The sequence below is a fragment of the Pipistrellus hanaki genome, assembly GCF_964339955.1.
Source record: "Pipistrellus hanaki genome assembly, chromosome: 7".
NCBI classification, from domain to species: domain Eukaryota; kingdom Metazoa; phylum Chordata; class Mammalia; order Chiroptera; family Vespertilionidae; genus Pipistrellus; species Pipistrellus hanaki.
In genome coordinates this window covers 5,371,401-5,387,791 of record NC_140509.1, presented here as the reverse complement: position 1 = coordinate 5,387,791, position 16,391 = coordinate 5,371,401, and the positions used below count along the sequence as shown (strand labels likewise).

Genomic DNA, 16,391 nt, shown 5'->3' with positions numbered 1-16,391 from the left:
AAGGTATTGAGAAGGGTAATGTTTGGTTTAGAAGATCATGGGAAATTACATTATACTTTTCTCCATTTTCCCAATGTTAAGCAATGATCTTTTAATGTAAGAGAAAAAAATAATAAAGGATTTTAAGACATGTGTCAAGAGGACAAGTAGGAGATGGATTGACTCCATGAAAGAAGCCATAGGCCTGAGTGTGCCTGGACCGGACAGTATGGATAGACAGAGCCAAGTCAGTGGTATGTAATGCATATTTTAAAAGAGAAAATAGTCCTGGTCAGTGTGCTTAGTGGTTACTAGAGCATCAGTGTAACCAGTCAACGTTTCTCACATTGATGTCTCTCTCTTTTCCCCCTTCCTCCCTCCCTCCCTCCCTCTCTCTCTCTAAAAAGAAATCAATGGAAAAAAATATCCTCCAGAGAGGATTAACAAAAGAATAATAATTTTAAAAAATAGACTGAAAAGTTGATAGTGATTGTGATAATTTTTTCTTTTTCTAAAAGTGGTATTTTCTGTTATATAGATATTAGAGGCCTGGTGCACGAATTTAATCATGGTGGGATTTCTCGGCCTGGCTGGTGATCGGGGCTGATCGGGGCTGGCCGGCAGGGGGAGGGTTGCGGGAAGTTGGCCGGCCCTGGGAGGTTGGCTGTGGGAGCACACTGACCACCAGGGGGCAGCTCTTGCATTGAGCATCTCTCCCTGGTGGTCAGTGCGTGTCATAGCGACCAGTCAACCAGTGGCTTGGTCGCTTAGGCTTTTATATATAGAGATGTTACCCATATAAAATTTTAAAAATAAATACCTGATTACAAGCCAACCATCCTGGTAATTCTGCAAGTTTAACACCCAGGTTGATTTTTGCAGGAGAGGAGGCTGCTGGCTGGGCTTCAGGCTCTTACCAGCAAGCTGAGGAGGCCCATGGGAACAGGCGGAAACGCTGGCCTTGATTCTCGGTGGGCGGTGCCATGTGGTTACTGTTAGCTCTTCAGTTTTCAGATTTCTTACCTATTTTCTGCATGAGCATTTGTACAGTATTTTCTTTTTGTTGTTGTTAATCCTCACCTGAGGATATTTTTCCATTGATTTTTTAGAGTGGAAGGGAGAGACAGAGGCAGAGAGAAACATCTGTGTGAGGAAGACACATTGATTGGTTGCCTCCCGCATGTGCCCCAACCAGGGCCAGGATCTAGCCTGCATCCGAGGTGTGTGCCCAAGGCTGGAATCGAGCCTGGAACCCTTTAGTCCGTGGCTGATGCTCTATCCACTGAGCCAGACCAGCCATGGCTGTCCAGTATTTTAAGCATATAAAGTGTGTTTGCATTACTCTTACAAGAAAATGCATTTATAGTACATGTTTTGATATGTTGACAAACATTACTCTTGTTTCCTTCTGCATTTCCTCAGAAGTTAGAAGGTTAGAAAGCTTTCGTGCTTCCCAGGGTCCTGATGGCTTCTGTTGCCTCCGCAGGAAGGAAGCGGGAGTGGTTTACGGTGGAAGAGGCCATCAAGGTGCTGCAGTACCACAAGCCTGTGCAGGCCTCCTATTTTGAGACGTTGCGGCAAGGCTACTCCGCCAACAACGGCACCCCGGTCATGGCCACCACGTACGCCGTGTCTTCTTCGCAGAACTTCACGGGCATCAGATGACTGGAGACCTGGAAGGGGGTGGAAATTGGAAACAAGACTGAAGTGCAGACCTTCCCTGTCCCCTTGCTCTCCTCCCCCTCCTCACAGCCTCCTCTCGGGCATGGCAGCAGAGAAAGGGCTGGTGATAACGTCGCTGTTTGGTGTTCCGTGATGGGGCTTTTCTTAGTTGGGTGGGGTAATTGTAAGCCCTTTTGTGCATGATCCGCCCTCCCTGTTCACATCCTACATTCTTAGAGGCACAGCCATCCTCTGCCTCGACTCTGAAGGGTTCCGTCTGCCACATCTTGGCCCTGGCTGGCTCTCTTATTCGATTTTTAAATTTTTTTTTTTTTATTAAAAGATACCAATACGAGATGAAATCTTTCAAGAATGTGCTCTGTAATGTGCTCTTCTGCCCAGTGGTCGGTCCCTTTCACTGCAGGTGCATTTACCTACACATTACATCCTGGGCACGTAATCTGTAAATAAGTGACTTAGAAGAGGAATTTAACTCTTTAAAATTTTCAAGGTTTTGTTTTGTTTTTCATTTTGGGCGTTCTGACACAGCCTCACAATTTGTTTTCTTTTGATGTTAGTGACTAGACCCGCTCCCTGCCCTCCTCCTCCAGTCAGGACTGCGGTGAGTGGCCGGGAGCACAGCCGGCGCCTGGCCTTTCTCCTCCGGCTGTGCCTGGCCCGGAGGAACCGGGAAGAAGCCTGTTCCCTGTCAGAACCAAGCCAGAGCGATGGCCTCCGCTCACATCGGAGGAATGATAGAGATGGAATTCCTCCCTGCGTGCTGACAATAGGGATTTGAACTGGGTTCCTGGGATTACTTTCTAAAAGTGAGCGTCGAGCACTGCTCCTGTCCTGCTGGAGTTTTTCCGTGATGCCGCTTCTCACCACAGCAGCCTCTCCTGTGCGTCCGCGCGGCCAGCCCTCAGCCGTGCAGCCCTTCCCCACCAGGTAACCGTGCTGCGTCCGGAAACGTGCGCAGGGGGGCGGTCCGGGCGTTCGCCTGTCTGAGGGTCCAGCACTGGCCAGTGCACCATGCGCGTCTCAGAAGTACTGACGTGTCCCGGGGAGGAAAAGCCGCGTGTGGCAGAGTGTGTAACACTGGCTCCCTGCATGCTGTCCAGTCAGGTTCTGACAGGTCTGCTGGCTGCACTTGTGTTGTCTCGTTGAGAAGTCAGGGTCTTAAAATCAAGTCGGGGCGGGAGGGGGAGGGGCACTGATCAGCCCTGGCTTGGGGAAGGAGCTAGTTGCTATACCCTCAGTGGCATCTCCTTTGTCAGAACATAGCCAAGATGTGAAATTAGAATCGTAGTTCTCTTTATTTAAGAATTCTAATAAATACTCAAACTTTGCAAAGCTTTTGCTCTTCCCTCCCATTAGAAGAATCTAATGTATCTGTTTGGCCTGTGTCATATAGTTTTCAGCATTGGGGGTGTCAGCTGGTGAATTTAAATTTTGCTATACCTTGGTTTGCATCTTTTCTCTGAGTCTATATATATATTGATTTTTTACAGAGAGGAAGGGAGAGGGAGAGAGAGTTAGAAACAGCAATGAGCGAGAGAAACATCGATCAGCTGCCTCTTGCACACCCCCTACTGGGGATGTGCCCGCAACCAAGGTACATGCCCTTGACCTGAATCGAACCTAGGACCCTTGAGTCCGCAGGCTGACTATCCACTGAGCCAAACCAGTCAGGGCTTCTCTCCGAGTCTTAAACACAGACCCGTCAGCAGTGCCGGCAGTTTCCTTCGTATCATCCCCTCTCGGAAAGGAATTCTATCCCCAAGGAAAGGTCGCAGCGGATAGCAGCATGGAATGCGTCTAACGCCACTCACTGGTCTCCACCTACCTGAAGACGGACACGGACACACTGTGCCTGACGGCGCTGAAGGTCCCGGAGACACCTGCAGGGACAGGAAATGAGCTCAGCTAAGTGCTCCGTGGAACCCAGACGCACCTCTTCCCATGCTTCCCTCGGGGCGGTGGACTGCAGGTGCTTTCGCAGAACAGCCGGGACCTGGGGAGGGAACCGCATGTACAGGAATGTGGGTCCGTGGTCCGAGGAGCCTCTGGGCGGAGACCAGCACTGCCCTGCGAAGGCAGCGGGTGGTTGGTGGTGTCTTTGGGGCAGAAAGCGGCCTGTGCCAAGGACTACTGTTCAGCGACGTGAGCGGGTGGTGCTGTGGGGCGGGCGGCGAGTAGGCCTGACTCGGCCTCTGCGGAGGGTCACTCCTCTGAGAGTGTGCAGCAGTCTGTAAACGTGCTCCTACACAGGCCAGTTCCTTCTGCCGTGCTGTTAGGGCAGCCATGTGAGCGCGCTCAGACCTGCTCAGAAGAAAAAGTGCCAGGAAGGACCGTCCTCCTCGCTCTCCTCCCGGACGGTGGCCATGGCCGCCCCCGCCCGCGGCCTGGCTGCCCCTGCCTGCGGCCTCGGGGACGTGCGGTGCAGGACGCCGGGCCTGCCTCTCCCGTTCCCATCGTGCTGAGCGCTAGCACTGCGTCCGCCTCCGCCTGATCCCGTTTTAAGCAGCTTAGCCTGAGCCACGGGTTTTTAGTTTACAGAAAGGATTTCATAACAATGTGATTTTTGCCACAACTGTGATTTTAATATTCTGAAGTCTCTGTGAGCCTGTTGTAGTTGAGAGCGGGCTTAGAATTAGAAGAAACACCTTCACAGCCGGGTGCAGTTCTGCTTTAAGAGAAGTAAGGGTAGCTGTCATTGATGAGAGCGTCATCCTGGTCCGTCTGCATTTCAGAGAATAATCCATTTACCAGAAACGGTGGAGACGGCAGTTCCGGAGCGAGGACATGGCTTAATAGTGGTGAGCAGTGTGAACACTCTTCTCGTTCTCCCTCTTGAAGATAAGGAGGTGGGAACTGAGGTGTGAGTTCACACTGCCTGGTCCGGTCACGTCCCGTGGGCCCTCTGGGTGGCACCTCTCCCTGCTGCAGAGGCTCCGGGCTGTGCCGCTCCGTGTTGGCGGCTGAGCCCTGCCCCACCGGGCACCGCCCCGCTCGGAGCGGAGGGCGCGGCAGCCCAGAGCGCTGAGCTCCGTGGCGCCTGAGATGCCGCTAAAACGGGCAGGGAGGCCGTGGGGGATGGTAAGGGAAGCACTGACTGCAGCCTGCGCAGGAGGCCACTGCCGGGCCTCGGGTGGGGTGGACGCGATCACTGAGCCTGGGGACCCGGGGGCGAGGCGCCTTCTGACCGCGTTCTCGCCCGAGCCGGTAGCCTTGTGGGGACGAGAGAAGCCTAATCAGGACACCTGAGAAAACGACACCTATCACCTTCAGGCTAATCTAACAATCTGTCCTCCGAGCCCTTAAACATTAATGAAGAAGAGAACCCCCCGGGCTGGTGAGGACCGGCTCCCGCGGAGGCGAGTCCCGGTGTGGTGCCCGCAGCGGGAAGTTAGTTCTCCGAGGCCTCCCAGCGTTCAGTGGCCATCAGCGAGCTGAGCTTGTCTCCGAGTGACTGCCGGGCAGGGGCTGGTGGGTACTCCGAACCCAGCGTGCAGGACTGTGGAGAGGAAATGAGATTGCTGTCTGTGCTTACGACAGTCTGTTGTGTATTCAATTGCTCTAGGTTTCCTTCGGTTTACATTCCATTCTTAACCCCAAAGGGGCCACCAAACACCCAGGGAGGCACTTAGAACCTGGAGATGGGCTTTGAAAGGCAGTCACGGCAGCACCGGTCCCCAGCTCATCAGCCGCATGCCAGCCAGCTCAGAGTGGAGGTTTTGTTAATCGCCGGACTGAAGAGCATAAATACTGGTTCTGGAACAATGACATACTGAATGGCTTACCATCTGTGGGTGTACCTGTGAGGGAACATCTGACAGTCCCGTACAACCACTCTGAGCTTGAGGTCCCACTTAGGTCAAAATCTTCAGTCTTTGTAATTCCTTAGGAAACACAAGATGCCTCGACCCGGCCTCCCTCTGCCGTCCGGCAGGAAGCCGGGTGCTCAGGGCACAGCTGCATGAGGGGCCCGGGGCCAGGGCATGGGGTTGCGTTTAGCAGTTAGGCAGTTGGGGCAGTAACTGTGGTAAAAGAAACACAGTATGTGGTGCATGTTGTACATGTCAGGTCTGTGTTTATTGTTTCGTGGTCTGAAAACTTTCACACTGGTTTATAATCAAAAGGTTGGTGGTTACAATAGTAAAATGTCAGTCGGTACATCCAAGTAAAGAAAGCTGCCCGTTGGCCATGTGTGAAGAGCATTGGAGGGTGAGGGGAGCTGTTATAAAGTAAAGCGAGTGTCAGGGGCGGCCCCAGCGTTACTCCTCAGAGAGCTGTCGCATCTTCATACTCGCCCCGCTTTATTTCAAGGACTTTGTCTTCCGTCCGGTCCAGTGAACGTGGTAGGGGTGAGCTCTGTTTGCTCAGCTGCAGGGTGTGGTCTCCAAACAGCGGAAGGTCTATCTAAGGTGACTCCTCACTAGGGTCACCCCTCCATCATCCACCCTCAGCGTCAGAAAGGCTGAAATCCCTGGCACATTCCAGTTCTAGAACCGACCAGGCCGCACGCTCCCCAGCCCTGTGGCTAGTGTATCGTCTCCCTGCGGTCAAGCTCCACAGGTGTTCCCGGACCCCGTGGGCGGAGGCCACGTGCCCAGGATGTACGGAGTTCAACTTTCCAGAGGACAGGAGTCTCGACCGCTTCCCTGTGGTGCTCATCCATGCAACAGGCTCAGTGGCCAAGTATGGTCAGGTCTATAGAACAGATGCAGGGGCTCCGTCTAGACTGTTCTGGTCCCACCAGAACTCCGCCGCTGTCCCTCGGCCTTCCCGTCATCAGGTCTCCGCGCTCGCACTGCTCGCACTGCACCAGCTCAGGCAGGGAGCTCCGGATGCGTGCAGAGGCGGGGAGTGGACCGGGGAGCGGCTGAGCACTCGCGTTGGGGAGATTGGCAGAAATGAGCTCACAGAGCTGGGAATCCAAGGAGCGGCGCTGTACGGCGAGGTCCGTTCACCCTGGGCCTGGTGCTGCTTGATGAGGTCTGCACCCCAACCCAGACGCCTCCAGGGCCGACGCTCCGCCATGGGGATATGGCCTCGTTTTCTGTTTCCTTTGGTTCCTAACAGCCTTGCGTGGTGTTGCACGGAAACAGGTTTTCCTCCGCGCGCACCTGGGCCGCCTGCCCACCCGGCTGTCCTCACGGCGCCCTGAGGAGGCGGTGCCCACAGCAGCCGCGGGGAGGGGGCTGCGGTCAAAGACACGAAGGCAGCGGAGCTTTCCTGTTTCCCTTTCTCAAACAGGGTTCCTGGGCGCCTCATACCTCTCTCCACAGTGCGCTTAGGCCGTGGAGGAGGTGGAAAAGAAGGGGGGCAGGGAGCAGCCCCAGGTCTGGGTTCAAGAGGTGCACAGCAGAGGCCATACCTACGCCCCCTGTAACAGCAGCAGCCACATGTAACCATTCCTTCTCAAGCGTCTGAGTATGTGGTGCCAGCAAGAGGGCACACAAACCCTCCCCGCAGTCCCGACAGCTTTGGTGGTGCCCTGAAGCTCCACCCCACACCCCCCTCCTCTCTGTACAAACGCTTAAGCCTGTGAGCGTGCTGTTCCTTTCCCTGTAATCACTTTTCTTCTCCATTGGAGCTGTGGGGAGGGAAGGCCTTGGAATCGTAGATTGTAATCTTGTGCCAACCAATAAAAACCAGTATTTCCTGCACATCCGTGTGGGTGTCGGTCTCTTCCTTCTAGAGGTTTCCTGAGTCCTTCCCATCCGTCTCTGCTGGGTTTGGGGGAGTTGCCAGAGCTCATCTCTCCCCATGGAAGGTGTGCTGTCCAGGGAGTCCAGGTGAGGGCTGGATCGGAGACCTGGGGCAGACTGGCAGTGCCCGTGCGGCAGGGCAGGCATGGGCCACATCCCGGATACCTGGGGAGCGTGCGGGAAGTGGCCCCTGTGTGGAATCAGGAGTGGGCGGGGGGCCCTGGGCGCTGGGGCGGTGTTTGCAAACGTGCGGTAGTAGGCCTCCAGGCAGAGGACGGCCCAGGCCCTCGGTGGGACAGCAGCAGTAAGTGCGCTGGGGCCCCAAGGACAGTGAGCATCGAGCTGCAATGAGGACTGAAGAGCAAGGAGGCCAGATGACAGAGACCACAAGAGTCTGGCTCCGCACAGGTGACGCCTTTTTAAAAATGTATTTTTTTAATCCTCACCTGAGGATATTTTTCAATTGATTTTAGAGAGTGGAAGAGACTAAAAGACAGAAACGTTGATGTGAGAGAAACACATCAATTGGTTGCCTCCTGCATGCGCCCTGACCAGAACCTGGCCGAGGAGGAGCCTGCAACTAAGGTACGTGCCCTTGACCTAAATCGAACCCGGGGCCCTTTGGTTTGCAGGATGACGCACTACCCACTGAGCCAAACCAGCTAGGGCTAAATTGTATTGATTGATTGGTTTTAGAAAGAGAAACATCAATTTTTTGTTCCACTTGTTTATGCACTCACTGGTTGATTCTTGTGCGCCCTGATTGGGGACCGAACCGCGTATCGGGACGACACTAACCAGCTGAGCTGCCGTAGGGCCGGGTGAAGCCCTGAACAGCCAGCCATGTAGACTCAGCCCCTTTGAAGAGGAGGCAGCAGGAGGCTGGGGAAGAGCGGCCTGGAAGCTTGCGACATCCGTCCGTGAGGCGATACAGGCTCAGCGAGTGGACCCGGGGGACGGTAGAAGCAAGAAAAGGCAGCATGTCAGCCAGACAGACACGCTCTCCGCTGAGGGGCTGGCCACCGCCCACAGCACAGCCAGGCTGCCCACCACAGGCCGCGTGCTGTGCGCCCAGAGGGTTGCGATCCCGACAACGCTCACAGGAGCCTGACTCCTGAGGGGCGGCAGTCGGTTTGTTTGATAATAAGTCAGTCAAGTTACCTGGTGAGTGCACCGCTGTCTGTGTAGGCACTAAAAATGGGCAGAAAGCTGGTTACTGAGCAATAACAGCCTGGGGACATCATACAACCATGGGGCACACCCCTATCAGGGGTCAGGGTACTTTCCCCATCAGTTCAGACTCCCAGGCCTCCTCTGTCTGCAGGCCTCCTGTGATGCTTACCCCCTTCTGCCGTCAAAGGCTGCTGCTACTTCTTTTAATATATATATTTTATTGATTTTTTATAGAGAGGAAGAGAGAAGGATTGAGAGTTAGAAACATCGATGAGAGAATCATCAATCAGCTGCCTCTTGCACACCCCCTATTGGGGATGTGCCCACAACCAAGGTACATGCCCTTGACCGGAATCAAACCTGGGACCTTTAAGTCTGCAGGCTAACGCTCTATCCACTGAGCCAAACCGGTTTCAGCTAAGGCTTCTTTCTTTATATATATTTACACTAATCAAAGAGAAACATGCAAATTACCAACACTCCACTACACTACCAGCCAATCAGAGAGAGCATATAAATTAACCTGAAAACATGGCGGCAGCTCTGCCCCCCAGCCACTCCAGGCCTGTGGGGGTCAGCAAAGTCGGGCGTCAGTGCCTGAGGCTGGCTGCAGCCTGGGAGACGGAGAAGCCGCCTGCTCAGTGATCCCAGGCCACAGCCAGCAGCAGAAGCCTCCAGTCCATTTGCCCCACGTCCTGGGGGAGATGAGAAACGGGTCCCAGCTCCTGAGGCTGGAAGCGACCTGGGAGAAGAGCCGCCTGCCCTGTGATCCCAGGCAGCAGCCAGCCAGAGAAGTCGCTCCCACTGCACCCCAGGGAAGACGGAGAAGCCGCCTGCCTGTGGTCCAGGCACCAGCACCTGTGGCTGACTACAGCCTGCTAGACGGAGAAGCCACCCTGCAGACCTGGCACCAGTACCTGCGGCTGGCTGTGGCCCGGGAGACAGAGACGCCATCCACCCTGTGGTCGGGGCACCAGCACTTGCGCCTGCAGTCCAGGCGAAGCCTCCTGCCCACCATCCCCTGTGGCTGCAGCTGGCCTGGATGCCTATGGCTGACCAAAGGGAGGGAAGCCTGGATCCTGGGTGCCTGTGGTCAGCTGGAGGAGAGAATCCTGGGTCCCGGATGCAGAGCCAAGGCAGAGGTGGTTAGGGGCAATCAAGCCAGCAGAGGAGCAGTTAGAGACAATCAGGCTGTCCAGAATGTCCAGAAGTCAGGGGCAACCAGGCAGGCAGGCAAGCAGTTAGGAGCCTGCAGTTCTGGATTGTGAGAGGGATGTCCGACTGCTGGTTATCCCCTGAGGGGTCCCAGATTGGAGAGGGTGCAGGCCGGGCCGAGGGACACCCTTCCCCCAACACACACACCCTGTGCATGAATTTCATGTACCAGAACACTAGTGTGTATGTGTACACACTAGTCGCCCGGTGCACAAAATTCGTGCATGGGGGGGAAGGGTGTTCCTCAGCCCGGCCTGCACCCTCTCCAATCTGGGACCCCTCAAAGGATGTCCTATAGCAGGTTTACAGGGATCGGGCCTAAATCAGCAGTTGGACATCTCTCTCGCAATCTGGGACTGCTGGCTCCTAACCGCTCACCTGCCTGCCTGCCTGCCTGATTGCCCCTAACCACTCTGCCTGCCAGCCTGCTCACCCCCAACCACCCCTGCTACTGACCTCACTTCATAATGACCCCCAGCCAGCCTGATCACCCCCAACTGCCCCCTATGCCAGTGTGCTCACCCCCAACTGCCCCTCCTGCTGGCCTGCTCACCGCCTCTTCCCTCCCCACTGGCCTGCTTGCCCCCAACTGCCCCCCTGCTGTCCTGCTCACTCCTACTGTCCTGATTACCTCCAACTGACCCCCACTGACAGCCTGCTCAGCCCCAACTGGCCCCCTTGCTGGTCTGCTTACCCCCAATGGCCTTGCTCCCCACCAGCCTGACCACCCACAACTGCCCTCCCTTCTAACTGCCTCTACCTCGGCCCTGCCACCATGGCTTTGTCCAGAGGAATGTCCAGAAGGTCTCCTGGGAGATCTCCCAGTATAATTAGCAAATTACCCTTTTATTAGTATAATAGAGGCCTGGTGCGCAGGTGGGAGCCAGCTGGTTTGCCCTGAAGGGTGTCCCAGATTAGGGTGGGGGGGTCCCACTGGGGTGCCTGGCCAGCTTGGGTGAGTGGCTGATGGCTGTTTGCAGACTGACCAAGTTCCCCACCGGGAATCCTCACCCCATGGAGGTGTGGCCAGCCTGGGTGAGGAGCTGAGGGCTATTTGCAAGCTGGCCACAGCCCCTTTAGGGTGGGGGTCCCTATTGGGGTGTCTGGCCAGCCTGGATGAGGAGCTGATGGCTGTTTGCAGGCTAGCCACGGCCCCCAGCAACCCAAGCTCCCAGCCCCTCCTTTTTTGCTTTTTGCTTTTTTTTTTTTTTCCATCGCCTCCTTGAGTGGAGGCCATGGCTGGCTGGAAGCAGGTATCTGGGATTTATCTATCTTCTATAATTGAAACTTTGTAGCTTTGAGCAGAGGCCAGGACCAGCCAGGGCAGGTGGGAAGCCTGGCTTCCTCCATTGCTGGGGGCAATCCAAGCCTCCTGCTCCCTCCAGCTCTATGCCTGCTGCCATCTTGATTGGGTTAATTTGCATACTTGTTCCTTATTGGTTGGTGGGGGTAGCAGATGTAAGGCCAATTTGCATATTTCTCTTTTATTAGATAGGATATTTTTATTGATTTCAAAGAGGAAGGGAGAGGGAGAGAAACATCAATGATGAGTAAGAATCATTGATCGACTGCCTTCTGCATGCCCCCTACTTGGGATTGAGCCCACAACTTGGGCATGTGCCCTTGACTGAAATTGAAGACCAATGCTCTATCCACTGAGCCAAAAGACTTCTTTCTTTTGCCAAATTTAGGTGCGTAATGAGGCTTGAGCTTAGGAATGCTGCCAATGCAAGTGCTATCAGGAAGCCACCACAGAGCCACCTCTGCTTGGGAGCTGAGGTTCCAGAAACTCTCCATTTGTTCATGTCAGATCACAATGGGCCATTCTATAGGCGCCCCTCAGGTTTACTACACTTGCAGAGGGTACATGCAAGCTGGGGTTACCTTGCTGCAGCCAGTCTCCCAGGAGCTGGTAAGACTGTGGCTAGAGAGAAATCTACAGAGGTCCCCAAACTTTGAGCATGGGTGACAAGAAACAGCCCAGGGACCACCAGCGCAGCTGTGATGTTGCTGGAACTAGGGCTGGAAATGGCGCTACATGCATTGCACTGGCTAGGCCCCCTCATGCTGGGCGGCAGCTCTGTCCCTCTGCGCCATATGGAGTTGGCAGAACTGTGCTCATTCTCAGGCCGGGCTGCTCCCACCCGCTCCTGAGGCCGGCACCATGCCCAAGAGCCTGGTGCTTCAGCCATGGAGTTTTTTTCTGGTTTCAGACACGTTTGGGGTGTGAAAGGTTTATCTCCTTGGTCATGTGACACGCAGCTAACATCTCAGCCTCTGAGGATGCAGCCAGGAGGCTCCGGGCTCTATGTGCTGAACCCAGGACAAAGCCTCGCAGGCACCGGCTGGGGTGACAGATGGCATGAAATGGGAGGTGACAGCTGAGGAGGGAGCTGTAGAAGGTGGGGCGAGAGGGAATGCTGGAGAGAGCTCAGGCAGGGGGCCATGGAAAGGGGATGGAGTAAGGGATTCAGAAAAGGAAAGGACAGTCATCCCACAAAAGCCGCTTGCTGAAATGAAAACATTTTCAAAAAGGCTGCTCGCTTGCAATAATAGAAGGCGTGAACATCGGAATTAGACCTGGTCTCCGCTTAGCTCTCGAGCTCTGTGATCTAGTCCAAGAGACCACCCCTGTTCCCGCCTGTTCAGTGGGGGAAACCTACTCTGCAGCACTGAATCGTGTGTGAAGCAAAGAAGTGTGTGATCGCAGGGTGGCTGAGCGGAATGCCCAGGGCTGTGCTAAGTCACTAAATTCACCAGTTACCTGCCACGATATTTTGAATTTAATTTAAAAAGGTCCATTGCTTGCATCTATAGATGCTTATGGCATACAAATGGTTAAAAGTAGTCACACAGACACACATAATCACAATGCGGTGACAAGTGCAGCGGGAGAAGCTGAGGGCCCACGTGCGGCTCCAGCGGGATGAAGGCATGCGCGGCGGAGGGCCAGCATGTGCTGGGGCTGGAGCCGATGGCCATGGTGGGCGGGGGTGAGGAGAGGCTGCGGGAAAGGTCAGCTGGGGTCAGGCAGCTTTGGCAGGCGGTGTGAACTTTACTCCGCGTGACTGGGAAGCCGGCGAGGTTTTAAACAGAGCACGACTGTATCGGGGCATCAGGGGGAGATGACACTGCTGTGCACCGAGTCCCAGGCCTTCGCGCCAGGCGACGTGTGACACCCGCACACGCCTGTGTCAGCACCACTGCGGGGGAGGACATGGAGGCCCAGGAAAAGTCTCCTTCCTAAAGGGATTAGAAGAACTAATATTTTTTAAGGAATTTTTATTGATTTTGGGGGAAAGAGAAACATCAGTGCGAAAGCAAAACATCAGCCGCCTCCTTTACCAGGGATCAAGCCCGCAACCCGGGTTTGTGACCAGGAATCCAGCAGGCACCCCCTTGGTGCCCAGCCGAAGCTCAGCCACTGCGCACACCTGCCCCAGCTGAGAGCTCGTTTTAAAAATCATCGGAGGTGGCGGCTCCATCATAGTGGTTGACCTGCCTCCTCCTACTCCTCCTCTGCTTCTTCCTCCTCTTCTTTGGGAAGAGTGGAATAGGATTGATGTTAATGCCTCTTTAAATGTTCGGTAGAATTGGCTAATAAAGCCACCCAGTCCTGGACTTCTGTTGGGAGATTTTTTTTTTTAGAAAATCCTCACTAGCCAAAACCGGTTTGGCTCAATGGACAGAGCTTCGGTCTGCGGACTGAAAGGTCCCAGGTTTGATTCCGGTCAAGGGCATGTACCTTGGTTGCAGGCACATCCCTGTGGGGGGTGTGCAGGAGGCAGCTGGTCAATGTTTCTAGCTCTCTAGCCCTCTCCCTTTCTCTCTGTAAAAAATCAATAAAACATATTTTAAAAATAAAAAATCCTCACTAGATATGTTTTTATTGATTTTTGAGAGGGAGGGAGGGAGGGAGGGAGGGAGGGAGGAAGGAAAGGAGAGAGAGAAGGAATGAGGAAGGGAGGGAGGGATGGAGGGAGGGACCGACCTTGATCACTTGCCTCTGGTAGGTGCCCCGATGGGGAATCAAACCTGTAACCTTCTGGTGTATGGGGTGACACGTCAACCAACTAAGCAATTGGCCAGGGTATGGGAGGCTTTTTGATCATTGGTCCAGTTTTCTTACTTACCATAGTTTTGTTAAGAGTTCTAGTTCTTCTTGAGTCCCTTTTGAAAATTTGTGTTTTCAGGAATTTGTTTACTTCATCCAAATTCTCACATTGCCATAGTTATTCAGTGTTCTCTTATTCTCCCTTTAATTCCTGTGAAGTCAACAGTAATGTGCCAGCCTTCGTTTGTGATTTTAGTTATTGGGTCGGCAGCTAAGTAATTGCGGGTTTCACACATATATGGCTTCAGTTGAATTTTTAGTTTGCAGACGTAGTACAAATGTAAAACACATTTTGTTATTTGATAGTTGGCTATTCAGCTGTTAATCAGTAAAAAAAGTTTTTTGATCTGTTTTGTAGTTTTCGTTTGGCGTTCGTTGAAAAATGGAAAATCAAAAGGAACATTTTCGTCATATTTTGCTTTTTTATTTCCGCAAAGGGAAAACGCATCACAAGCTCATAAAAAGTTATGTGCTGTTTATGGTGACGAAGCCTTAAAAGAACGGCAGTGTCAAAATTGGTTTGCCAAATTTCGTTCTGGTGATTTTTCACTCAAAGATGAAAAACGCTCTGGTCGTCCAGTTGAAGTTGATGACGCCCTAATCAAAGCAATAATCAATTCAGACTGTCACAGTACAACACGTGAGATTGCAGAGAAGCTTCATGTATCACATACATGCATTGAAAATCACTTAAAACAACTTAGCTATGTTCAAAAACTCGATACATGGGTTCCTCACAAACAGAAAGAATCACAGTTAACGCAACGCATTAGCAGCTGCAATTTGCTAAAGAAACGTAATGAAAATGATCCATTTTTAAAACGACTGATAACTGGCGATGAAAAATGGGTTGTTTACAACAATATCAAGCGGAAAAGATCGTGGAGCAGGCCAGGTGAACCAACTCAAACAACATCAAAAGCTGATATTCATCAAAAGAAGGTTTTGTTATCAGTTTGGTGGGATTACAAAGGAATTGTCTACTTTGAACTCTTACCACCCAACCGAACGATCAATTCTGATGTCTACATTGAACAACTAACGAAATTAAACAATGCAGTTGAAGAAAAGGGGCCTGAATTGACAAATCGAAAAGGTGTTGTATTCCATCATGACAATGCAAGGCCACACACATCTTTGGTCACTCGGCAAAAATTAATGGAGCTTGGTTGGGATGTTTTGCCACATCCACCATATAGTCCTGACCTTGCACCATCTGATTACTTTTTGTTTCGATCTTTACAAAACTCCTTGAATGGTAAAAATTTCAATAATGATGATGATGTCAAATCGTACCTGATTCAGTTTTTTGCTAATTAAAACCAGAAGTTTTTTGAACGTGGGATTATGATGCTGCCTGAAAGATGGCAAAAGGTCATTGATCAAAATGGGCAATACATTACAGAATAAAGTTATTTAGTTCCATGAAAAAATTGCCTTTGATTTTCTTTAAAAAATCCGCAATTACTTAGCTGCCGACCCAATATTTGCATCTTCTATTTTTTAAAATTTATCTTTATTGTTGAAAGTATTCCAGATATTCTGTTTTCCCATTGAAACACCCCACCGCACACCCACCATTCCCAGGTCTCACCACTCTACTGTCTGTCCATGGCTATGCATATACATTCCTCAGTTAATCACTACTCACCCCCCACACACCTTCCCTCTGAAATTCATCAGGCTGTTCCATGTTTCTGTCTCTGTGTCTATTTTTTCATCAGATTCCACATATGAGATCATGTAACACTTACCTTTCTCCAACCAGCTTATTTCACTTACATAATACTCTCCAGGTCCATCCATGCTGTTGCAAATGGTAAGAGTTCTTTCTTTTTAACAGCTGCATAGTATTGCATTGTGTAGATGTGCTACAGCTTTTTTATCCACTCATCTGCTGATGGGCACTTAGGTTTCCAGATCTTAGCTATTGTAAATTGTGCTATGAACATAGAGGTGCATATACTGTATTCTTTCTGATTGGTGATTCATGTTTCTTAGGACATATTCCTAGAAGCGGGATCACTGGATCAAATGGCAGTTCCATATTTAATTGTTGATGGTAACCATTCTGACAGGTGTGAGATGGTACCTCATTGCCATTATTAATCTCCATCTCTCAGATGATTAGTGCCTTTGAGCATTTTTTTCATGTCTCTTGGCCATATGTCCCCTTTGGAGAAGTGTCTATTTAGGTCCTTTGCCTATTTTTAAAATAGTTTGTCTTCATTATGTTAAGTTGCATGAGTTCCTTATATATTTTGGAAATTAACCCCTTAATGGATATATCAATTGCCAAATATGTTCTCCCATACAGTTCCTTTTCATTTTATTGATGGTTCTTTTGCTGTGCAGAAGCTTATACTTTAATGTAGTCCATTTGTTTATTTTCTCCTTATTTTCCTGCATTCTATAAGATGTATTTGTAAACAAATTGCTACAAGAGATGTCTGAGATTTTGCTGTTTTTCTTCTCAAGTTTTTATGGTTTCACAACTTATATTTAAATATTTTATCTATTATGAGTTTATTCTT

The 16,391-nt window shown here is 51.7% G+C and overlaps 1 protein-coding gene across 1 annotated transcript in view; it reads left to right on the top strand.

Annotated features, from left to right (window-relative positions):
- The window catches only part of NUDT3 (nudix hydrolase 3), a 69,677-nt gene extending 67,674 nt beyond the window's left edge, over window positions 1-2,003 (top strand). Inside the window, exon 5 of the mRNA XM_084890005.1 lies at window positions 1,466-2,003. Coding sequence (XP_084746131.1) covers window positions 1,466-1,644 — 179 coding nt within the window. The 3' untranslated portion in view covers window positions 1,645-2,003. The remainder of the gene's footprint in view (window positions 1-1,465) is intronic.
- The last annotated feature ends 14,388 nt before the right edge of the window (window positions 2,004-16,391 follow it).